Genomic DNA, 26,354 nt, shown 5'->3' on the forward strand with positions numbered 1-26,354 from the left:
ATGAAAGATCTCTCTCCCTCTCGTGCTCTCTGTGTGTGTCTTTGTCTCTCCCTCTAACTCTGCCTTTCAAATAAATCAATCTTGTTTTAAAAAAGTTTTAAAAGAATGTTCACTGTGACTTCATTTGCTGTAAGCAAGAGACTGGAAGCAGTCAATGAAGTTAAAATGAGTTAAATAAAGTGTTCCTCTGTCATGGGACAATTTACAGCAAGCTCTTAGGAAGAGTGGGGCAGCTCCATGGCCACGGATCGAGAGGAATGCACACGATGTGTTGTTAAGGAGGAAAAAGCAAGAGGCACAACCGCATGTGCAATGTGCTCCAACCCTGGGTATCCTCTGAACGGGCCATGCAAGCATGCACTTTTATTTGCATAAAATACTGACCCAGGAAAACACTGAAGAAAATGCAAGAGAAACTAGTAATGGTGGAGACAGACTGGGGTAGGGGATCAAAGACTTATTTGTCACCTGAATACGGCTTGAGCTCCAAATGCCTCATTACTGAATGATTTTGATTTACCTGTCCTAAAATATGAAACTATTACATTGTGCAGTTGGAACGTGAGTCCACGAAGTACTAGCAAAGCCTCAGTCTCACGCCATCACTGTGAAGTGAGTGACAGCGGAAGGCTTGGCACTGGGGACAAACGAGCAGGAAACAGTAAAGAACAGAACCAAGAATGTACCCTTGGGAAACATGCCAGTGGGACACGCCTGGGAGTCCTCACCTACAGACTTAAACCCACCAATGTGCAAGGCGGTGGAACCACCCTGGGCAGCAAACACTGAAGCTGTAGTTACTTATGAGCTTCCCAAGCAAGCAAGCCCTGTTCCAGCTCCCGATATCCTCTGCACAGCCTAGATAACCTGATTCCTCCCTTACCTCCCCGGGTGGCTGATCCAGGCACGAGGGAACTTTCCTACACCGGCCCCTCTCCTATCTAAGCCTCTAATATTAATTGTTCCTACCTGATGACCTTAACCTCCTCTCTGCTCCCAGCCTCTGGCCCACATCTTTTGTGGTTCTCGAGCATCCACCTGCTCATTCAGGTTTTCTTTCCATCCCCAGCGATGCCAGCCAACACCCAACACGTGCATGACCTGTTTCAGAGAAAACCACATCACAGCAATGCCTAGGCTCCAGGACGGGAGGGCCTGGAATCCCTGACTCACTCAGGGTAGGGGTTGAAGGACTTCGACAGATTAATAAGATGCCAATAAATCCCACTGAAGACAGGAAGAGTCTAACACCTAATCATCGAAGAACCCGAGAGATGGCAGGGAAAGGGGAGGAGGGACCAAGGGTTTGGTCTTCTCATTTGAACAAAGCAATCACAGAGTGGGCGATCCACTTTTCAATTCAGAAAAAGCAGGGGAGGGGTGGGTGTTGTGGCGCTGCCAGTTGAGCCTGTATCCAAGTGCCTGTCAGACTGAATCCTGCCTCTGCTTCTGGTCCAACTTCCTACGGCTGTGCGCCCTGGGAGGCAGCAGAGGAAAGGCCCCTGCCACTCCCAGGGGAGACCTGGACGGAGTTCCTGGCTCCTGGTTTCCACCTGGCCCAGTCCCAGCTGTTGCGGGCATTTAGGGAATAAACAGACGAGTGGAAGATTTCTTTATGTTTCTCTCTCGCTGCCATTCTGCCTTTGAAATAAATAAATAGAAGAGCAGAGAACAAAGGGGAAAAGGGCAGATGGAGAGAAAGATCCGCTCGGGATACACACTGGTGTATCTACAGTCCTCCAGTCTTTGCCCCTCATCAACGCCCTGGCCAAGCCAGGAGACTGCTGACCCAGCAGTACATCTTTTTTGCTGCATCTGGATTGTGAGCAGGAGGACTGTTGGCAAAGCTACATCCTAGAGACAGAACTAAAAGAGAATGGCTTCAAGTGCCATTGTAGCAGACCAAATTTACTCAGCTGATGAAGAAAGTTCTCGATTGGCATAGTCCCTGGAATGAAAAGCCTACTCCAAATTTGCAAGGCATGTCTGCCGGCCCTGCTCCTTGAACTAGATCGCGTCTAATTCAAGATTCAGGACTGTCAGACCTGGCTCCACCCACTTCTAGATGCTTCCTCGGCCACATCCCAATCGAACTCCGACCACACGCATCTTTCAGTTCCTCAAACTTGACGTGCTTCTGTTCCTTTCGGGACTTCTGCACAGCCTGTGCTGCTGGCCCAGAATCCTCTCTGACCAACCTTCTGAGTGGTTCAGTGCTTTGTTTTAAACAAAGTTTAAAGGACCTTGCAAGGACGGCAGCCTACGTGTCACTTCAGGGATGTGTTCCCTGTTGAGTTCAGTTTCCCCATCACACCCTCTGAGAACCACACACAAATCTTGAGACCAGCTGCCTGCTGTACATCCCCTGCTAGAATACACGCTCCAGGTGGCAAGTGCCAAACCTTAGCACAGAACAGCGCACAGAGGACATATCCGCAGTGTTTCTGAGATGGCCAAAATGAAGAGAGATTAATTTAAGGTCCAGAGGAAAGCAGCAGGAACAGAAAATACCAGGAGGAAGATAAAACCACCAGATAACAGAGCTGAAACTGACCAAGATACAGAAATAATGCCAATTAAAGCTGAGTCCATGTGCTGAGTCCATGTAAGGAGCTCCAAGAGGGACAAAAAGGCTCCAGTCACGGGAACACCAATGCACATTTTGGTTTACTCAAGCAGTCACATGAGTTTTTTCCTAGTTCAAGATCTCCAGATAGGATATGAAATATACACTGTTACGACGCAAGGGTGGAGAAACTTTTTTTCTGCTAAGGGCTATTTGGAGATTTCTAACATCATTCGTGGGCTATACCAAAATACCAACTTAAAAATTAGCCTGCAGTAGATTTATTGAATGTTGAGTCTTGCCTGGGTTGCCTTGGCAGGGCCAGACCAAATGATTCTGCCGGTTTTATACGGCCTACAGGCCAGATGTTGCCCACCTCTGCTATAGAAACATGAGGGGGATAAAAAGACACCAGGGGATGTGTCTCTGGTGTTCATCTGTGAGTTAAAGTATTTAACGCAGTTTACAAGAATATCTAGCATCCTTACTACTATTTTTTTTTTTTGACAGGCAGAGTTAGTGAGAGAGAGAAAGGTCTTCCTTTCCGTTGGTTCACCCCACAAATGGCCACTCCGGCCAGTGCGCTGTGCCGATCCAAAGCCAGGAGCCAGGTGCTTCCTCCTGGTCTCCCATGTGGATGCAGGGCCCAAGGACCTGGGCCATCCTCCACTGCACTCCCGGGCCACAGCAGAGAGCTGGACTGGAAGAGAAGCAACCAAGACAGAATCCGGCATCCCAACCGGGACTAGAACCCGGGGTGCCGGTGCCACAGGCAGAGGATTAGCCTAGTGAGACAGCTAGCATCATTACTTCTATGATTTCTTCTAAATCCCTTAAATGCACTCAGCATCATTTAAACAAAAACACAACAGTCTGTCCTACTTTTTTTTTCTCCAAAAACTAATGCACCAAAACATTTTACCATAACATCTTAGCAACACTTCCTGTAGATTACAAATGGCATTAAGAAACCATAAAAGAAACTTCGTTGTGGCAACAAAAAAAAAAAAAATGCCAAGGTGAAAGATAAATGACAAGTGGGAAATTTTTCTGAAACTCAAAACTGGAAAAAGGAGCAAGTCAGTGCAATATATAAAGGGTGCCGAGAACAGCGGGTAAGGGAAAAACCAAGGTCCCAAAAAGGCAAATGAGGAAAGATAGGAAGCAGGCAGAAAAACATGAACAACCCTTTCCAACATGGGAACATAGGAAGAGACGCTTACCCACCCCAAGGAACAAACCAAAGACCATACCAGGATGCCATCTTCCGCTGGCCGGAACGGCACAGCCCGCATTGGCTAAAACCCACTGGAGCATGGAATGGGGCCACACGCACTCCCTCACACATCCTGCTAACAACATAAGTGCAAGTGCACCAAAGACCTGCCAAGGACACTGTGGCAGCATCAATCAAAGAACATACCTGTAGGGCCTGTGACCTAACAGTGGCCCTTCTGGGAACTGACCCAGAGAGGCAGTGTCACAATGGAAGGAATTCCTCTGTACTCCACTTGCCTGGGTGTGACGTCTGGCGAATCACTCAACCCTGCCAGAACCTCAGTTTCCTCATCTGTAAAGTGAGGATAATAACAATGGCTGCTTCACAGAAGTGACGCGAGGATTAAGGCTCTCAAAAGGACTGCTAGGAAATGCACAAAACCACCCATGTTCCAGGCGACCACCACGCTGTGGGACCAAAGACGTCCACCCAATAGATGATTATACAACTGGGAAAAATAAGGAAGACATCCTGTCTCGGGGTGGAAAAAATCTGCAAAATCTGCAAAGCCTAACTAAAGGCAGCCTGTGTGTGTTTGTGGGCGGGGAACAGAACAAAGTATAATACACTTCAATATATTAAAGTACAACATCCACCACCTTCTGTGTTGAAGGCAAGGGTGACATTTACTGCTGATCCGATTCCAAAGATCAAGTCAAGCTAAAAGAGCAGGTTTCAAGGTGAGCATTCTATGAAGCCTGTAAGTACTCACAAATGAACAGACCGGCAGTCCTGGGTCAAAAGCGACTGTGGACTTGCTTAGGTATTTTGGAACCCAAATCTCTAAGTGCTCAACTGCTTGATCCTTTTCCTCCTTGGCCAAGGAACCGAGAGAGGAGAAAGAACCCTGGCCTGGGAGTCAGGCCATCTGCCTTGAGTCCCACCTGTCCCATTTACCGCCCCACTCCCTGGCCAGCAACTCAGGATTGTTTCCCATGCTGCCCAGAGCCTTGGTTTTTCTTAGGTGAGGCTCCTGCTACCTACCCCACCTCCAGATGTGCTGGGAGACTCAACCGAGAAAGTGCAGTTGAAAGGACCGCATAGATGCTGCACAAGCTGGGGATGCAGAGGGCTCCTTTCTCCACCTGCCCTGTAGACACAGGTCTGCACACCCTGCCCACAGCTTCCTCCCTGGTGCTCTCGGCCCTGCGAGGCTTCACACAGAACACCACAGCAGACTTTCTGGAAGCCAGAGATGCCAGCGCATCCTCCCAGGGCATCCCCAGTAGGAAGCTTCCAGGGAAGCAGCATAGGATGCCCCCCTTCAGATCACCTTACAGGGCAGGTTTCCGGCTCACACGGGGACTGGCACCTGAAACTGACAGTGCAGTGCACCTGCCTGCGTACCTTACAAGGTGGGTTAGGGCTGGGCCAGCAGCCTCAGAGCAGAGGGGGGAAGCAGAAGCAGGGATGCCTCTGGCCCAGAAAAGCCAGCACTGCTGCCTTTCAAACACAAACCTACCAGGGGCGACACTGCTGCAAGGCCTGGATGGCGACGCAAGCTGCACTCTATGGATAAGCACTGTCAACACGGACCATGGGTTCCTAGAAGCCTGCAGCTGGCAATCTCGCTCCACTTTTGCGAGTGCTTGGAAATTTCTAGCACAAACACAGTTTCAACAAAATCTACTATTAGGACAAAGGCAGACTTCACAGCAAGGGAATGTGAGAAGCGTGTTGTGACAGCCGGGCTGACAGCGTGCCTGACTCCGGGGCTCGGAGACACGGTCCCCAGGTCACTGATATGGGCAGCAGACTCATCAGAGCTGGGGCCCGGGGCGGTGGAGAATCCAGCACCATTTGCCCAGCATAAGGGTTTTTTTTTTTTTTTTGGTTTATTAATTAATTAAATGTGCAAGTGAGAGAGAGAGAGATGACAGAGAAAGATCTTCCATCTGCTGGTTCACTCCCCAGATGTCCCTAACAGCCAGGGTTGGGCCAGGCCGAAGCCAGGAGCCTGGAACTCCATCCACGTGGGTGCAGGGGCCCAAGCGCATGGCCCATTTTCTGCTGCTCTCCCAGGTGCATCTGCAGGGAGCCAGACTGGAAGTGGAGCAGCAGTGGGAAGTCTAACGGCACTGCTCATATGGGATGCCTGCATCTCAGCGGCTTAACCCCCTGTGCACGAGGCCAGCCCCACTCATCCTAAGCGCTGCTGATGTGGGTTGTGCACTCCTCTGCAGAGCTGCTGGGGTACCTGCCGCTGCACACCACCGGTTACACAGCACGTGCCAGGTGCCCTGGCCTGGCAGATACTCAGTGTGGCACTTCCGGCCTGGCGCTCCTGGAGGGATAGGCACACCCACCACACGGAGAGCCTTGTGTGAGAGGGGCTTCGAAGGCAGGAGAGAGGGGCAAACCTCAGGCTCAGTCCCATCGCCTGGAGCTGCAAGGCACGCTCCAGATAGAGCCTGCTGCTCTACGCGGCCAGGCCCCTGTCTGCACCGGGGCTTTCCCTGGGAGGCCTTTCAGCCCAGTTCTCATCAGCAAACAAGAAGCCTGAGTCCTCGGGCATCTTGTCCCCTGGGAGGTGCTCGAGAGCTGCCCAGGCTGTACACAGCTCCTCCACTTGCACATCTTCCTGAGCCAGTGCTGCCCTCCGGCCCGGGAAACCTCGCCGCCTTCAGCCTGCTACGCGACATAAGGGTGACCTCTGCAGGCTGCACCTGCCCCTGCTGGAACTCCACCAACTTCCTGCTGGATTCGGCCAGGAGAGGCCTCTCTAGAACCTTACTCCATCTGGGGCAGCACCGTGGTTTCAAGGCCCACTCTGGGCCCTGCTGCCTCTGGGCGACCCCAGCTCAGGTTCTGCTCACACCAGCTCCTCACCCGGTCCTGCACACGGGCTGTGATGGCAGCATCCTGCTGCTGTCTCACTGCCCACCCTAACCCACCTCTCTCCTCCAATCAGCTTCTCAGTTTACAGCCCCCCCTTACTCCATGTGGCTTCTGTGTGCACCCTGAATGACAAACCGAGCACCCTTCTTTACCCCGCGAGCGGCGACTGCTTTCCTGCCCGTCTCTTTCACAGCGGGCACAGGGTCTTCGTGCGCCGTGGACGGCCACAGCAGCACTCTCGGTTATTACTCGCACCCTGCCTTGCCCTGGAAAGGACATTTCCAGCTTAGAGCTGACACCTGGTAGGTGTCCAAAAAGTGAGTTAAATCAAGAGTGGCCAATGACTTATAAAAGCCAGAGGAAGGCCCCAAGGAGGACAACACATCTAAGGGAGAGAAGAAGTGTTCTTCTGAACGGAAGTCGATGATGAGCACTCAGCACCCAAGAATCAGAGCAACTGCCCAGACATCAGGCACAGACTTGGATTATGAATAAAAAGCCAAGTAACTGCTGTAGCCCAAACTCCTACAAGGAGGCTCACAAACCCATCAGAGAAGCAGCACAGTGGGGAAGAGACTGTCAAATCCCGGCCCCACCACCCTCCAGCAGACCCTGTCTAGTCAGCTTCTCTGCACCTGTGCGGCAGGTGTGCCCCACAATTTGGCTTCAAGGGAGACATCAGGTTGGGATGCACTGGCTTCACTCGTCACTACGTGCAACTTAGACTAGGAGGTTCCAAGCCAGCTGCCATCTGAGCAGGAAGTAAGTAGGGGGGAGCAGCTGAGAGAGGCGATGCCCAGGACACCCTTCCTCTCAAAAGCCTGACCAAATGCTGGCCATCAGGCATTAGCTCTGGATTCCAATCAAGTCTTCCTGGTCGACGCAAGAGAAAAATGAGGCCCCAGATGGACACATGACAGATACCTGGTGCCACAACAGTGACAGACTGAGATCTGGTTCTCCTGGTGCCATCCAGGCTCAGGACAGGACAAATGAAACAAGGGGGTTGGTCACAGCTGGCCAAGGAGGAGGAGACACCTGAGACACAATCACATTGCTTCCAGAGCTGGAAGGAGCCCCGTTAAGGACAGGATGTCTTCTGAAATAGCAGCCCAGCCTTGGGGAGAAAAGAGCAGAAAATAAACCCATCAGAGCCAGCGCTGTGGTGTACAGCAGGTAAAGCCACCACCTCCAGTGCCAGTTCCCCATATGGGTGCCAGTTTGAGTCCCGGCTGCTCTCTGCTATAGCCTGGGAAAGCAGTAGAGATGGTTCAAGTTCTTGGGCCCCTGCACCTGCATGGGAGACCCAGAAGCAGCTCCTGGCTTCAGATCAGCACAGCTCTGGCTGTTGCGGCCATCTGGGGAGTGAACCAGCGGATGGAAGACCTCTCTATTTGACTTTCCTTCATTCTCTGTGTAACTTTGATTTTCAAATAAATAAATAAATCTGAAAGAGAGAAAGAGAGAAAGAGAGAAAGAGAGAAAGAGAGAAAGAGAGAGAGAGAGAGAGAGAGAAAGAAAGAAAGAAAGAAACCCATCACCCCTGACTGAGAGGGCAAAGTCCTGTGCTGAACGTGTCTTGAGGACTTCCGCACAGCGCATCACTCACCCCAGATGCGCACGGTTAACACACCCTGATCCCTTTTCAGAGGAGGAGGGAAGGTGGCTGAGGGGTCAGCCAAGTTGCTCCAGGATTTTACAAGTAGGAAGGAGCACAACTGTGAGTCCTAACCCAAGTCTTCCTGGTTTGGGGGCTGTCAGGTAAACTACTGGTTGCCCAGGTAAACTTGACTTTCCACCCAATGAGCAGCCATGTGTTTCAGAACAGGTATGTTCCATGCAACAGCTGGAATACACATATAACTTCTCCCTGTCCCCCCCACCCCCACCCCGCACTGGTCATATAGAATTGAAATACGGCTATGCGTCCTGTGGTCTTCTTTACTAACCTTACTAATCCTACTTGGTTTCCAACTCTCTCCATACACCAAGTTCTCCCAAGGACTTCTGGGGTGGAAAATTAGAAAAGAGTTAACGAATGAAACTGAAAGAAGGGAAAACTCAGAAGTGGTCCAACAGTGAACACTACTCTGCCACTCGAGAGACGAAAAGCATAAAAACAAGAGCAGGACATTGAAAACCACAGAAAACGCACACTGTACTTTGGGAAACCAATAAAAACCTCCTGGTTTTCATCTGTGGGCAAACAAGAGAAATCCAGTTCCCTCTCCACATCACCCACTAGGTGCAAACGACCTAGAGCTGCCAGGCTCTGAGCCAAGGAAGAAGCCACCAAGTAAGGGATTACTGTCATTAGCGCTAATCTTCCTCACCTGAAAAAGAGCTCAACGGGCAGGCAGGTGCTCAGACAAGCAACTAGGGACGGAGGCAGAGAGAAAGCAAAGGCTTCAAGTCCCTGATGGACAGGCAAGAGTGCAACAGAAAAGGGTATTCCCCAGCTCAGGCCCACTTAGGTGACTTGCTCATTCACAATGCAAGGCGAGACCCAGAATGAAACAACTCTTTCTCATTAGCAATTCACCCCCTTCCCAAGGCCTTCCCATCAAGCCAATAAAAATCACACAGCATCCTGGTGAAAAGCATATCCCTCAATCTGCAGAAGAATCTCCAGGCTACCAGGAGTCCTCCATAGTCAGAGAAAAACACTGCCTCCCAACGACCTGCCGCAGTTCGTAACCCAGGGCTGCGTCCTTCCACGCTGGGCTCATCAGTGTCACAGATATTCACATGCTGTTTCTGTTCTTTAAATCAGCAGCTAAGCTGAAGTGGAGGGAGGAGGGCGTGAGCCATCAAAGTCCACCTTCCGGAATCCGTACCCCATGAACTAGGTCCAAAGTCACACATCAGAGAAGCCAGCTTTCAAAATCCTATCTCCCTGCCCACAGGGCCACAGGCAGGGAATTGGGACAAGGCACACACTGGCTCCTTTTTCAAGAAATAGGGGAAAGAACTCCACAACAGACCTACGGGGGAAAATCACCAACCCTACAGGCGGCTTGCCTGCCTTCTGCAGTCCTACTGCTGTTGCACCAAAGCCCGGGAACTCCGCCAAGCTCCTCAGCACCCCAGAGGGCGGGAGACACGCAGGTCCTAAGAAGCTGGGCTGCGGGGCTCCGCAGCCTGAGGTCAACAAGGATACTTGGAGCCGCCTCAACGATCCTCCCCCAGCCTTGGCAAGGTTATTTTTTTCAACCATCACCTTACAGGGTTTCCTAGAACAGAACCGATACTGAAATGTGTTTTGGAAGACCATGGAAACTGTGTGAGGATGGGGTGGGGACCCATCGTCGTTAGCACCCACGTCTACGGGAGCAAACACGTTCCTCTGTGCTGTCTTGGTTGATCCTCCCAACAACAGCTGGATGGAAGCAAGATGTGTATCAAGCCCACGGGCAAGTCATCAGAGGCCCACAGCAAGTCAACAGTGGCCCATGGGCTCTGACGGCAATGCAACCGGACTGGTAAGGTAGCTAGAACCTCAGCCGCCCAGAACCCAAGCCCTGCAGGGCCTGAGTGTCCTCTGCCCTGCCACATTCCTTCTACGTTAGCCCCATGGCCACAGACCAACACTGAGAGAAGGGGTGGGGCCGCCTGGGGGCCAGACACTAGCACTGAAAACAATTTCAGGAGCATCCCTGCAGGATACTGCCCAGAGATAAGAAAGGCCGACTGTCCTCAGCCACCGCACCGACACTGCTTAGTACTATCAGACACAGGTACCAGGCTAACACAGCAATGCAGCCAGATGCACACGATGCATTTTCTCAGTCCCCTCTGCGTGGGAAAGGCAGAGATGCTGCTACTGCTCCCTGCCCATCCCCCACCCCGCCCTTGGTGGTGCAGTGCCTGGGTGGAGCCCAAGAGCAGAACTGCCTCTGCTGCCCAGCCCCATTACCCGCTGCACATTCAGGTTCTGGCTGGGAGTGGCAGCAGTGCCTTCTCCATGTTCTGCTGGGCTCACGTGTATTTATGCTTCAGTTTTGGCAAAAAAAAAAAAAAAAAAAAAAAAAAAAACAAAGCCAATGACAACCGCAGCAACCAAAACCTCACTTCCTTCCAGAGCTGTCACTCTCTGGCCACCGCACCCGCTCCAGGATTGAGTCAGGGACTCTCCATTCCCTGGCCCCAGGCGAAGCTCACTCTCATTGCTATGCATGGGAGCGATCCCTGGCCCACAGCAGATGCTCACTTTGTTTACTGACAAAAACCCACTTTCTCTGTGCCCATCAGACTGTTTTTAAGTAGAGGCTGTAACCTAAGTTCAAAAGAAGAAACTCAATCCAGACTGGGATGGTGACACCCGGATGGCTATGCCATGGACAGAGGCGGCCATGCACGTGGCTATGCTAGATAGGGTGTATGAGTAGATGGAGCTCACTACGGGGGGCAGCAGAGCCAGAAAGGGGAGCATAAAGCAGCTCCTAGGCACCCTCTCCATTGCTGCTGCCTTCCCGACTGGGTGTCTGCTACCCTGGCAACGCTCCCTTAGGCCCAGCATCCTGAGACTCTGAGGAACAGTCGCCAGGAGACCACTCAGAGGAGAGCGCCTTGGGCGAGGTAACGACAAAACTCTACCTAAATTAATTTATCTCCTACCTTTCCACAGGCTGTGTAGGTTCAAACCCCAGCCCACCAGAAAGCCACAGGGCCTCGTGTGAGTTATGTGCCCTCTCTGAACCTAAACATCTAAGTTTACAGCAAGCCCAGTAGTAGCGGTCACATAGAATTGTGGTGGCAGGGATGGGATGAGAGGATGGACGCAGACCTCTACAAGCAGTGCCTAACCCACAGTAGCACTGGTAAATACTGTTTATCCCAGCAACACAAAAAGACCAGTGGCTGCTGGGGGCAAGTCACCTGCATCTCAGAGCATGTGGGTTCCAATGTCGGCTCGCTCTCCAATTTTAGCCCCCCATTAATATACACCCTGGGGGGCAGCAGGGATGGCTCAAGCCTTCGAGTCCCCGACACCCACATGGATGACCTAGATGGAGTTCCTGGCTCCTGTGCCATTTGAGGAGTGAACCCGTGGATGGAAAATCTCCCTCTATCTTCATTTGAAAGGCAGAGAGAAAGAAAATTAAAATCATGGGGAAAAAAAAAGATTTGGAAGTAAGACGGTGCTGATGAATAAGAACTCAAGCTTGTTTTCCTTCAAACTTTCTTAATCGTAGCTTATTCAAAACACTGTCGAGGAAACTGAATGCCCACAGTACATTTCAAGGAGCACACAAACATTCAGTCCAGCATAAAGACACCAGTTAAAGACAGCCAGTAGTTAAAGACACCTCTTGAGATATCTGTAGTGCATGACGGAGTTCCTGGGTTCAAGTTCTGGCTCGGTTTCTCATTCCAGCTTCCTGACAATGTGTACCCTGGGAGGCAGCAGGTGATGGTTCAAGTACTTGGGTCCCTGCAACCCACATGAGAGATCCAAAAGGAATTCCAGGCTCCTGGCTTTGGACTGGCGCAGGCCCAGCCACTGTAGGCATTTAGGTAGGAGATCTTTGTCTCTTTCAAAGAAATTTTTAAAAATGAAATTAAAAAGAAGCCATCATCTATGAAGTATTTGGGCAAAGTCCTCTCTCTCCTGGAGGACAAGACCTCACTGTGGGGGGATTCCTTCTCCCAGCACATTTTAAACACAAATTAGGACAACAGGCACCTAACGTAGATCAGGCTACAGGGCTAGGGCTCCATGCATGTTTGTTAAGTGACAGAAAGTAACAATGCGGATGGTCATCAAACAATAAAAACTCAAGTTGGAGCAAGGCATCAATAGCAATTACATAAAAATGTTTTAGGTTCCAACCTATAAATTTAACACCAGGACACTAAAAAGCAGTTGGCTGTCTTTGCATTAAGTTTTTCCTTTACAAAAAATAAATCTTCAAAGAAAGTTTCATTTATTTATTTGAAAGGCAGTTACAGAGTGAGAGAGATGGAGAGAGGGAGCGAGGCAGAGTTCCTCCAATAGCCTGATTCACTCCCCAAATGGCTGCAAAGGCCAGGGCTGGGCCAGACCAAAGCTAAGAGATTCATCCAGGCCTCCCACATGGGTGGCTGGGGTCCAAACACTTGGGCCATCTTCTGCTGCTTTTCCTAGTACTTTAGCAGGGAGTTGGATTGGAAGTGGAGCAGCGGGGACTCAAACCAGCGCCCATATGGGATGCTGGCATCACAGGCGGCAGCTTAACCCACTACACCAGCCCTGAAAATGTTTCAGTCACTGGCAACAGAGGTTCCTCGGGGAGGGGGAGATGGGGAGTTACTGCTGACCAACTACACGGCATGTGCCAGGGATGGTGACAAGCTCCTGGAAATGGCTATTGGCGATGGCTGCAAGACACTGCTGATGTACTTTATGCCACTGAAGTGTACACTTAAAAATGGCTAACATGGTAATTAGATGTTATGTGTCTTTATTGCAATAAAGAGCTGCAGAAGGGAAAAGCTGCTGGGCCTCTTGTCTGGTTATCTAAAGTATTCTTCAGGAATAGAGTACACGCAAAATGATGTGAAGGACTTCAGACATGACCCCTTACCACATAGTGACCTGGGCCCGAAGAAGCCCACATGGTTTTTTACTGAACACAGACTTAAAATGTGGCTCTGGTTAACGAAGACGCTAGAATCATCTAGTCGATTTTTTTTTCTTCCCACGGAGTTCAGCGTCTCTATAATCTGGAGCTACTAAATGAAGCAGACACAATGTTTTGACTTAGCAAATGCCTTTGTTTAGATAAATTAAGGCTTGTCTCATGAAGGAAACCCTACCCCCCCCACAACAAAAATCTCAGTAGAATAAAAGTTATCATTTGAGTTAGAATATTAGGCTAGCTGGGGGAAAAAAAAGAACCCCACTTCCATGAAAATTTCACATGTCAAGAAGTTTTGCATTAAATGTCAACTGTCATTATTTTCCTCTCAAACTGGTCCATTTTAGCCCCTCTAATTCAATCTCACAAGGCAGATGGCACAAAAGACTCAAACTGTTAGCTTATGAAAGTGACACACGAAGTGTTTAAGGTAGGGAACTAGATTTCTAAGAACTTTCCCAGCCCACCTATAATCCATGCCATTTCCATTCGCTCACTCTCCACAGATCCTCTTTCAACTGTAACCTATGGTTTGGCTCAACGCCCCAGCTCTGCTCCCCCATACCAAGTGGCCTCGTTTGATGCCCACTGCCGAGATGCCCGGGTGGGTATCAGCCAGACCATTCTCCAGACACACACTCGACACCTGCAGAGGCTGGACTGATCCGGACGAGAGATGTGAATGATCAGCCCAGCGCTTTTATTAAAAAAAAAAAAAAAAAAAAAAAAAAAAAACTGAATTCGAAATTTTCTATTAAAAAAAGATGTCTCTTATTAACTTTACGAAAGAGGTCTTGGTGCTCACTGATCACCACTGGATCAGAACCATGGGTGCAGATGGGCCTCAGAGTGGAACAGGAAGCCCAGAAACACCATGTAAACCACATCAATCTCCCAAGAGTTGTAAATTATGAAATTAAAACATCAATAGCCTATCTTTCCAATCATCACCACGGGAACAGCAGAAATTAAAATTAAAAAGCCAGCCTGGGCCACCTCAGCAGAGACACTGAGCAACACCTCTCTTGCTCACTGCCTTATAAAATAACTCCAAGCTAATTAAATCACAAATGAACACAACACATTGTTTCCCTTCCAGGTGTGCACTTGGAGTAGCAAGGTAAAGTCACCCTCCATGGGTCGCTCCCAGCAGTCCGACGTCTCCTCCCCGCCAGCAACCCTCTGGGCTGCACTGTTTTTCCTCCAGCCGCAGCCAAGGCCAAGCTGAATGAAAGTCAAGTGCAACACTAGGCTGCTGGAGGAGCTCTCACATTCCTTTCGGATATTTCTGAGTATCTGGTACACAGTAGGCCGTGCATAAGCACTTGGAAGGCTGAATCCTGCCTATTTAAGGCTGTATTTATTACTTGCTATTTTGTGCCTTACTGAGGAAGCAAAGAGGGGCACTAAGAAAAAAAAAAAAAATTCCCAGCATTAAACAAATGAGTATTGTAACCAATTTTAACCACTAAATCGTATGTCCTATGAGCGATCTGGGGATTAAAGAAAAGGCAAGGTTCAGTATAAATAACCCTCAATCAGTTGTTTTTTTAAGCATTCTTATCCCTAAAAGAGAATGTGCACAAAGTGATGGGATCAGAATCACAGCTGTGGGTATGACAGCCAGGGAAGATAAGAAAACCTGACAATCCTGGGGGAACTGGGCAGAGTCCACAAAGTGAGCCGATCTCCCCTCCCAGTTCAACCCTGCAACAACCAGCAGGCTGGAACACACTGAGGCTGTGCGCACTGCCTTTGCCAGCTCCGACAATAATTCAATACATCTAAAAGCAACAATGCGAAACAAACAACAACCAAAAAACACCTACCCACTGAGAAATAAAGGACACTGCGGGGACATGAAAGATTACTGTTACTCCCGCTCAGCCTGGATGCGGTATAAAAGCCAGGATTAGCATTTCTAGGTATAAATGCAATTATCTCTGCAAGGCACCATTGAAGAGGGGGAACAACCCACAGAAGGCAAGTACACAATGCGACACTGTATCAACAGCCCACCTCCACTCTGCACGCCACACACGGGCATCCAGCAAGCTTCCCCACCCTGGTGGCAGATCTGCCCTCAGAGCTGCAGACCACCCATGCACCCCCTGGAATGGCCCATTATGATTTTCCTGAGGGAGCTGCGAGACACTTCAGCATTAAAGTCAGGGTCAATGCCTGGAACACTGTCACTCACCAGAACCAAAGCAGCACATCTCAGCACTTCCAACAGAGCTTTTTCCTCAGAAAGCCTTGCTCAGAAACCTTTGAAAAAGTGAACCTGGGGCCTGTGCGTGGCATAGCAGGTAAAGTCTCCGCTAGCTGGCACCAGCATTGGGTGCCAGTTCAAGTCCAGACGGCTCTACTTCCAATCCAGCTCCCTGCTAATGCACTGGGAAAGCAGCAAAAGATGGCCCAAGTGCTTGGGTCCCTGCACCCACATGGGAGGTTCAGAAGAAACTCCTGGCTTCAAATCAGCCCAGGTCTGGCTGCTGCAGCCATTTGGGGAGGGAACAAGTGAATGAAATATCTGTCTCTCCTTCTCTAACTCTGCCTTTCAAATAAACAAATCTTTCCAAAGGAAAAAAAAAAAGTAAACCTGAAGACACTTTGTCCCCTGTCAGGTGAAATGTATCAGGAACATCTAGGTATAGCTACAAGGTAGCCTTCAACTCACCCACCACCAGAAGGCAAAGGCTTAGGGCAGGGGCTGAATGCAGAGGTCCCTCAAGTGCACAAGGCAGGTTATCCACGCAGCCATGCGGCCTGTTGAACTGCCCACCACCAAGATGCTCTTTGCGGCTGTGGACACAAGGTTTAGGAGACAGTAGCAGAAAAAAACTCATACATACCCAACGCCTCTGGAGCCAACTCAACAAACCTCTGAGTCTCCCGCATGCCAGGCACAGAGGAATGCGATGAACCAGGGAAATTCTGCCCCCGAAGGAATTTACACATCTACTGTTCAAGATCTGGGTGGTGGAGGGCGAGTGACAGATGAGCTCTATGGAATCCCCTATACCCATACCCCAGTGTGTGGCAGAGGGGCTCCTGCCTGTGGGAGAGGTGGGGAAGACCACCTGGGGAGGCCAGGACTTACAGTGAAGGAAAGGAGAACTCACACCAGGTAAAAGTACATGAGAAGACTGACTGCGAAGCAAGCAGGTGCCGATCCAGCAGAGCCTGGTAACCCAAGGGAGAGCTCAGCTGGACCCAGGGGCAATCGGGAGCCACGCCAAGTTTTTAAGCAAGCCAGGAGGACTCCAGATTTTTGCTTGGAACCACCAGTCTCTGGTCTTAAGGAATGAGAGGCACCACAAACCAGATACTACAGATTCTTTATTCTCCACTTCCAGCAAATAAGCAAGACTCACGTAGAAGGCTGTCATGCCTCCTCTAGGGTTTTTTTTTTTTATTATTATTAAGTACAGATATGAAACACACAGAAGGTACCTACACATGTTAAAAAATTGAAATGTTATATGAGAATAGCTTCCTAAGAAGACTTGTGCACCGCTAGTCCTAACTGTGGGATCATACTTGCCTGAAAGTTGTATCTAACGCTGGGTGCTTCAATAATAATCTAAGAAGTATTTTTCCTCCCAAACAGGAAAAATACAAAAGCCCAAGGCATCAGGCCTCTTTCTAAAGGCAGTATAGGTCTGATAGCTTCAGAGTTGGCCAAAATGAAGTCTTAAAATTGTAAAGTACTGTATAGGCTTCCAGAGTAAATAACCTAAAACACACAGCAGTAACTAAAGGACTTTTATTGGTTAATGTAACCATTACATTGTTGATGTTTAAAATACCAAAGTTTTCTAATCATGCCAGGCCAACATGTTTTTCTCCTGGAATTCCAAAACATGTTTGTAAAATAAAAGAGTAATTTTTATAGACACAAAAAGACACTGAAGTATTAGTGACTTATTATAGGGCTTAATTTCCAAACCAAAAAGCACACTGAAGGTCTGACCCCATCTAGGTGCATGCCATAGGAAACCAGCTGCGAATACCGGCAACCCGCTGAGAACGCTGAAGCCGTCCAACTGCTGCCAACGATGGCACGTTGGCCTCTGCAGAGGCCAGCACCCCTCGGCAGCCCGCAGTGCCGCACGTCACATAGCCCACAGTCACCATCTCACTCACAGGCCCTGCCAGACAGACCTGGCCTGACAGAAAAACTACTCAAAAGAGTGACTAAGCATTTGTTTATCCCCTCCCCCCACCTAAAGAAAGTATGATATGGAACGAGCAGACTCGTGCCACTGCTGAGTTAATGGGTGAAGTGGGACAATCACTCAAAATATTCTATTCTTCTCTAAGCCCCAAAGGAAAAGTGCTGAGGGCAAACTCTAACTCCTTCACTCGTCAGGCACTTGTAGGCAAGGACGCGAGGCTTCCTCCAGTCCACTCTTCCGCACAGTGGATGCTGAGCGCAGATCCACGGACCCAGTCCTTCCTGAAATGAGCCAACTCAACCACAAGCGCACACCATTCCAGAAGAGACCACTGGCTCAAAGCTTCCATTTCTCTTTGGTCTTGGCTTTAAAGAAGAACCCCGAGAGATCACTGCACACCTATTCAAACGGCCAAAATCCAGAACACCGACAACATCAAGTGCTGGGGAGGGTGCAGAAAAACCAATTCCTCTCACTCACTGTGGGTGGGAAGGCAAAATGGTCCAACCTCTTTGGAAGATACATGGGCAATTTCGAACCAAGCAAAACATACCCTGACGACACAATTCAGCCATCACGCTCCTCGGTATTTATCTGAATGGGCTGAATTCTTCTGTCTAGACAAAAGCATGCCCATGAATGTTTACAGCAGCTTTATTCATAATTGCCAAAACTTGGAAGCGACCAAGATGTCCCTCAGTGGGCGAGTGGATAGACTACGATACAGCCGAACAATGAAATATTATTGAACACTAAAACAAGTGTTAAAAAAAAAAAGCATGGAAAATCTTCTGTTCTGAAAAGGCTGCTTCCTGTGTGATTCCAACTTCAAGTACAGACAATCTGGGAACGCCAAAAACTGCGGAGAATAAAGATTAGTGGTTGCCAAGGGCTAAGGGGGAAGGACGATGAAGAGGCAGAGCACAGAGGACTTTCGGGGCAGTGACACCACTGCATATGACAAGGCAGAAAGGCGTCACGATTCACTTGCCCAAACCTGCTGATGACAGGACACCAAGAGTGAACCCGAATGCACACCGCAGACTTGCGGTGGTAAGGATTTGTCCATGCAGGTGCATCAGCTGTTACAAGAGGACCACGCTGCTGCAAGATGCTGATGATGGGGAGGCTGTGCCCATGTGCAGCTGGGGAGCGTGTGGGCAACTCTGCTTAATTTTACCACAAATGTGAAACTGCACTAAAAAGGAAAAGTCTCTCGCCATCCCCACCCCCACCCCCAGCCAAAAAAAAGGAAGCCAAAAGGGCACCTGTTTCTCCTCCAGCCAGGGTGTGGCTAAAAGGCAATGCACCTTCCTAAAGGAGCTCAAGGAAAAGCAGTGACAGCCACAGTCACTTTTAGCACTCTAACTCAAGGCGAAATAGGAGGGTGGTGCCATCTTCTCTTCAAATGAACTCAGCCAGTGAAAAATCTAGCCAGGCCGACACTTCGCCGAAGACACAGGCCTTCTCACAGACTTCCTCGGTGGGAAGGAAGATGCTGAAGGCAGAGTTGTCAGGGATTATACAATCTACCTTTGACGTCCACTAAGAGTCTCCACCAAGAGTCATCATCCAGCCACTGGCCCATTTCATGGAATTCCATGCATTCCTGCTCTCAAATGACAGGCCAGGGAGGTCAAACCCAACCCAGTACCACCTGGAGCCTCCATACCTCCCCAGGATCTCTTTTCTGCAGTTGTCATTTAGCGCCTGAGAAGCACTTACCAAATACTAGGAAACCAGGCAATGCAGGAGCACTTCTATCTGTCTCCCTGAATAGCAGAGGTGCAAGAACAGAGAAGCTTCTGGTAACTGTACACGGTCATCTAGAACAATTTAACAGCTTGACTTGGCAGGGCCACAGGACACTCCATAAAGTACATTCGTTTGGACATCAGTTGTAGGTGAGGCCATGCTAAGAAGCCACAACCTTACACGCTCCTCAGGCCAAGTCTTCTCAAGGCCTCTGATCTTACACACCAGCAATGCCATGTGTGTTCCTGCAAAGCCAATGTTTTTGTGTATCATTTACAGACCTACTTCTTCTATGGCCCAAGTGTCAGACAGACAATCCTTTCAGTCTCCCCACCTCCCATTCCTCCCTCCCAAACAAAAACAGCCTGTATTGCTCCCTGCATACATGAGGCTACAGATTCTGCTCTGGATAAGGCTTACTACTGTCCAAGGCTCACTATCTCCAAGAGAGGAACACTCTCGCTAACTCACACCCTCAGCAGTCGGCCTCCACCGACTTCTCCCTCTTCTCCAAAACCCCCACTGGCGAGACACACCTCTCGCAGACAAGAAAGCGACATTAGGAGGCTTGCAAGTGGCTGCCTCTGCAAATTCTCCCCCCTTGCTACCAAAAAGGGCGCTTCAAGGACTTGATAGTCCGCAGACCCACAAACAGAGCTCCCGTTTCATTCCCCAGGACTGGATCTGAGCATGCAAAGTGTCTTTCTCTACAATCAATTGCTATTCAGCCTGCCGATCACAACGAAACTCTGGTGGGAACCTGCTTTGTACAGAAACCAATTCCTCATGCAGGAGCCAGCCCTAGGGGAACACGAACACACACACACACACACACACACACACTCCTCCAGTTAAGACTTCTGCCTGACACCCTCGAACCCCAACCTTGCCCCATTTCAGTTCCAAGGTGTGCTCCCTGATCCATCCCCAAATTCAGCCCTCCTTCTCCACCTGCAGGTTCAATGCAAACAGCTATTGTGCAACAGCCATGGTGATTTAGTCCCTGGATCTCTTGACATTTTTCTTCTCTGCTCCTGGCTGGCAAACTGTTTTTGATCAGAAGGGGATTGTCTGTCCGGGGATTGTGAACGATGTGGTGAGTTGGCAGGGACATCAGGCGAGAGCACACAGAGTACTTTTCCCAGCTAACGTTTCGCCTCATCACGGCTATAGTCGCCTTTCTAGAGGCCTCTGCACCCGGAGAGGAATCTACAGACCCAACCTTACCCTCTCCTGGGGAGCCTCCAGGACTCTGGTTAGAAACAGACGGCGTGACCTGCTCTGGGGTCCACTCTCCGGACCCGAGAGGCCAGATACTACTCACCACTCCGCCACCCACGAAGCAAAGACACGCACCTCTTGCTCAGCAAGGGTGTCACAGCTGCTACCCTTCGCTCGGGTTTCTGCCCCAACCCCGGGGCCCGGCCAATGTGAGATGCTGCGCTCTCCCCACTGTGCACCGCCCACCCTCCCATCCCCAGACGAAAGGGCTTCCAACGGAGGTGGGAGCTTTAGCTCCGGCACCCGCCCTTCTCTCTCGATCCTGGCCCGAAAACTCCACTTCCCGGATTCCCGACCACACACTCCCGCCCCCTCCCCGGGCGATCCGGCAAGCGCCGTCCCGATGCCAGCTGAGTGCCCAGCCACGCACCCCGAGCCAGGCCCCCGAAACCGGCCCCAGCTTCCTCCCTTGCCCCCAGCCTGGGGCTCCCCAGATTCTGGACGCACCCCCTCTGACAAGCTGGGACTGAAAAAAAAATTTTTTTTTAAAAAGTCCCAACCCGCCCCCCAGCCATGCCGCCAGCCTCCAGACCTATCCCCGGAGGGGCCTCCTCCCCAGAGCCGAAAGACGGCCTTGAGTGGCTGCCCCAGGAGTCTGCTCCCCTCTGCCCCCCGCACCCCGCGAGGGTCCTGGGCCCCCGGCTGGGTCAGACCCGCGTGGCCGCGAAGGGACACCTCCCTCCCCCGCCCCCACCCCCCAGGCCAGCAGGTCTCCGCAGGGAATGTGCTCGCCGCGGGTCGCCGGGGGTCGCCCGGGTCCGGGGGCGGGCGGAGGTCGGCGCTGCGGCGCACCCCCGGGGGGCACTCACGATGGTCACGCTGGCTTTGCGCAAGTCGCGGTTCTCCTCCTGCAGCGCCTTGCACTTTAGTTTGTAGGTCTCCAGCTCAATCTTCAGCACCTTGTTCTCCTGCTGCAGCGAGGCCAGGCGGTTGGTGAGCTCCTCCAGGCGGAACGGCGAGATGACAATGCCCCCCGACTTCCCACCGCCACCGCCTCCCCCGCCGCCGCCGCCGCCACCGCCGCCGCCGCCCGAGGTCGACGAGCAGGACGACTGCATGGCGGCCGAGCTGCTGCTGTTGCCCCCCGCCCCGTCCGTGTCGCTCTCGCTGGCGCTGTCCGCCATGGCCGCGCCGGGCTGGGGAAAGGAGGAGGAGGTGGAGGAGGAGCAGGGAGGCGGCGGCGGCGAAGGCTGGGCTGCGAATGAGTGGGCGCCGGGCGAGCACTGGGGAGCGCCGAGCTGGGCGCCTGGCACCAGGGCGCAGACTCGGAGCGGCGGCGAGAGAAAGAGAGGGAGCTTCCCGCTGCCAAGGGACCTCCTCTGCCAGAGAACAGAGACCCCGCCCGGGCTCGGGCAGTATTGCACTGGGGCTCGCTCCAGCCGGGCCTGTCGCGCTCGCTTAGGCCGCCCTTGCACAGCGTGCCGAGAGCTCAGGGACCCGCCCGCCGCCGCTGCCGCCGGGCCACCGCCAGCGGGCCGGGGGATACGCGGGCCCAGCTGGTGCGGGAAGGCCGGGCCGGCCCCTTCACCGGCGGCTCGCGGGCCGCACGTGTTCCGAGGGAGGGCCTCCGAGACCCCTGACCTAAGCCCACGACCGCCCAACCTCTTCCGGGCTCGCGCCTGCTCCGGGGAAAATGGAAACCAATGCGCCGGCCGCCTCGCAGGTGCTGGGGACACGTGGAAAGGTCAGCCCGGCTCCGGCATCCAGCCCCGGCCGTGCGGTGGCCCCATCTTCCGCCGGCTGCCTGTGCGCTTGCCTCCCCCTGTCTGTTTCGCGCAAACGCGCAGTTTGATCTTCCTGAATGAAGTGCTCGGCTTTGGATAGAGCTGCGGGCACAGAAAGTTCGGCGAGGAGGCTGAACGCAGTGGAACAACAGCAGCTACAGGTTAACCTTGTTAAGAAGGAATTTGCAGGAGACGCGCACCGCCCGCTAATAATCTCACCCACCACACTGTGCTCAATTGTTTAAGCAAGGTGCAAGTCTTTTTTTTTTTTTCGCTTTGCATCTTGCAGACAGTTCCAGCACGTCACACAATGGGCTTAAGACACTAACAGTAGTCCAGTCCAAAAAATAAAAGAGAAACATTGTGTGGAAGGATTGAAACACATCTCTTTAAGTGCCAATTTTCCAAAGTAACTGCAGACATAACATTATAATACACAGGTACAACAAAATCAAACCTTAGGTAGAAATCAAGCAAGCTAATTACTCTCATGTGATCTAATTCAGGGTTCTAGCTTTGAGGCATTAAAAAAAATCCAAAAGTCAGATATTTTTATTTCTCCTCCCCCCTCCCAAAGAAAGGCTCGCAGAAAATTGGTCCAGCAGGTGAGATGATTCTACACACTTTACCCTGTTGACACAAAACAGCTTTCACTTATGTACAAAAATTAGAAAGTGAAACTGACCAGACTAATTTTATTATCCAAGCTTAGTCAAAGGAAGAACAAACACATGGAAACAGAAAAGGAAAAAAAAACACATTTTTAAGTGCAAAATTTTTCTTACTGCTTTGAACTTTTGGAAAGACTTATGAAGTGTTAGTAAGAATAAAGAGATGACTTTAATGATTTTCTTTATTTCCTCTCTCTCTCTCTCTCTCTCTCTCTCTCTCAACCTAAATTCAATCTAATGGTTAAACGGTTATTCAATAGCTAATGGAAACTGGTACCTCGGAGTAAACTAACCTGCCAAGTGTTCCAAATGACATCATCTTTTACCAAGATGGCTGCTCCTAGCAAACAACTCTGAAAAGTCAACTGCTTTTAAGTCCCAGAGTCCTCCTAGGTATGCTTTGGTTTGAGGCTGAGGACTTCCGAACTCAGTCGCTGCTGGTGATTGAAGGGGAAACAAAGTGCCTGGTTCTGCTCTTCCAAAACAGCAAGTAAGAAATTGTTACGGGGGGATCCAGTGTAATTTCCACTGAAACTTGTCTGTCCACCCTGAGTTTGCCTTTTCAGGGGCTGCTACCTAAGACAAGCAGCTGGCTAAGTCAGAAAGGGTGTCTGGAAAACTCACTTGCTGGGTAAGAAAGGGAGAGTAAAGTTAGCAGGGAGTAGTAGCACAGGGGAAGCCGATTTAACAGCATTCTTTCCAGTTTATTCAGCCCTGTGATAGACTCTTAAGAGTGGGTCTGGCTTCCATACTTCACAAGTTACTATTGTTCCATCCTATCTTAAGTCTTCCACTTTTAGAGCTTATTGCAACAGGAACATTCCTTCCAGGCAGAGCAGGGGGCAAATTAGCTCTCTCTGAGCTTTATCACTAAACCAACTGCTTTGGAAAAGCAGCTTGCCTGCTTCAAGTCAGCAGAGGGGCGGAGTTTGAAGCGCCTGGCTTTCTTAAAGGGCCCACGTCATGGTAAGCTTAAGACTGTATTGGTGTTCAATAGGATTTGGAGGAAATCTGCATTTTGACATGGTACTTGCACGCAGTAATCGTGTTTAGAAGACTTTAGGGGGAAAGTCATCTTCTAAAGCTTCCTGCTGATACAGATGGGAATAAATTGGAGAATATTTTTTCCACTGTGGTTTTTATTGTTATTGCAAAGCAGAAGCGTGTCTAATTTTGTACTTCTTGTAAAAGTGATTTCCCTTATAAACCGACTATTTATCACAACACTGGTTCAGTAATAGCATTACAAAGAAGCACAGTTACAAAACCAATAATGTCATTATAAAACCCCTCAGCCTTCTAGGGGAAATGAATCACAAGAATGAATGGTAGTATGCTGCCCGGAGGAAAAAGTGGCAAACTTGGATAATCACCTCCATTGGAGAAATAATGAAATCGAGCTTTGCCCTAAATTTAGGCTGCAGAATCTATCAACAATGGAAAAGGCTGCCTCATCATCTAATTGCAGGGCACAACCTCAGAATGTTTGTCTAATCCCCTTTTTGCAGCTGATTTACTCTGTGGCCTGGGAACTGAAGTGTTTTCAATAGTAAAATAAAAATAATGGCGTGAATATCAGGGAAATTTTGTTGCTTGATTTTTTAAAAATAAACTAGCCAATATTTTTGGCTTGCTTCTTGTTTTGTTTCTTTGAGAGACAGAGATACAAAAGGACAGAGAGAGAGAGAGTACTCCCATCCACTGGGTCACTGCCCAGATAACCCAATGGACAGAACTCAGGAGCCTAGAACACAATTGATCACATGAGATTGTGTCTTCCACATGGGTGGCAGGAACCCAGTCACCGCTGCCTCTCGGGGTCTACGTTGACAGGGAGCTGGAGCAGGAGCTGGAACTGGGAACTGCACCCAAATGTGGGCATCTATTTAACTGCTGGGCTAAATGCCCTCTCTGGTAGCCAGTTTTCAGTAGCTATAAATGATGATCTTATTGACTTGGATGAGTATCAGATCTGAGTGATTTTATTCAAACTCCGCATGAATTTAGTGATTGCAGCATCGACCACTGTGTATGTTTGCAGAAGACTGAGTCAGTGATGTGCTGGCTATCACAGAGTGTCAGAATTTAGAAAAAAATCATAGAAGCATGGGCCCCTGGGAGGCTATAATTTCCTGAAAGGTAGTTGATAGTGTTTTCTTAAATACACCTTTGATTTAGAAGCTGACCGTCTGCTGAATCTAAGTTTCTCAGCCTTGGCAACACTGACGTTTGGGCTGTTTGGTTACTGTTGTAAGGGACTGTCCTGTGTAGCAGCATCCGTAGCCTCTACCCACTAGATGCCAGTAGCACACCAACCAAAAATACCTCCAGCTATTACCAAATATTCCCTGAGGAACAAAAGTGCCCCCTGTTGAGAAGCATTGATCTGGTGGAACAACTACATTTCCAGGACAAAGGCAGGCCCATTTTGGAGAGGCTTTTCTGGCAATATGTTGATCACATACCACTGAGTCATCAAGAGAATTTCCTTCCCAGATCATGTTCTGGCCTACTAGCTAGGAGATCATGGACCAAACACCCACATCTACACTTCCTACTGTTGCTGTCCTATGCCACTCTATTTCTTTAACATGCTTTTTCAATATTTTATACTTAGGAACATTAAACTAGCCTTGGCCATGCAACATCCCACCCCAGCAAGAGATCATGAATACAAGATTAATTACGCAGCTCATCTCTGTATTCCTCCTTTTGTTCACTCATCATGATTCGCAGGAATCAAAACCGCTTATACAGATGACAGTCTAAAGAAAGTCATCAGCTAAAGTAAATCAGATGAGAATCAAGTAAGAATTTCAGCAATAAATAAAACATATGAGCTTTGTGTCTGTTTGACAGCCTGCAAGACTTAAAATTTGCCCTGACACAGACCATTGAGAAGTGCTGGCCAGAGGGATGTTTTTTAAAGCCTATTCATTATGCACTAGAGCTCCCTCGAAGGAAAATCCCAGACACTTGTATGAAAAAGGAAAATATAAAACCCAAATATCCTCCTACAATACAAATACTGTGATATTCATACAGGGAATAATATACAACAAGGAGAATGAACCAAGCCTAACTACACAAAACAACATGACTGAGCCAATAACCATAAGAAAAGGAAGCCTGACACAAAGAATATATGCTATATGATGGCACTTGGCATTCAGTTTGAAAACAAGCAAAATTAATCTGTGTATTAGAAGTAAAGGATACTAGATTTCTAGGGAAGTTTTTTTTTTTTTTTTCATTCAGGTGCTTTTTTTTTTGAGGTGCTTGTTACATAGGTATATTCATTCATGAAAAACTGTTGGGCTCTATGCATACTTAAGATTGGTATGTCTTTACTGTATTATTGCTATTACTGTATTATTATTATTATTACTTCAAATAAATGTACAAATAATAAAAAGGGAGAGAGAAGAAACTAAAAACC

General features: G+C 49.7%; 1 protein-coding gene across 1 annotated transcript in view; it reads right to left on the bottom strand.

The window, feature by feature from the left end:
• Window positions 1-22,689, bottom strand: part of CCDC6 (coiled-coil domain containing 6) — a 143,706-nt gene extending 121,017 nt beyond the window's left edge. The window contains exon 1 of the mRNA XM_002718475.5: window positions 21,330-22,689. Coding sequence (XP_002718521.2) covers window positions 21,330-21,644 — 315 coding nt within the window. The 5' untranslated portion in view covers window positions 21,645-22,689. The remainder of the gene's footprint in view (window positions 1-21,329) is intronic.
• Between the last annotated feature and the right edge of the window lie 3,665 nt (window positions 22,690-26,354).

This window comes from Oryctolagus cuniculus, chromosome 15 (assembly GCF_964237555.1).
Source record: "Oryctolagus cuniculus chromosome 15, mOryCun1.1, whole genome shotgun sequence".
NCBI classification, from domain to species: domain Eukaryota; kingdom Metazoa; phylum Chordata; class Mammalia; order Lagomorpha; family Leporidae; genus Oryctolagus; species Oryctolagus cuniculus.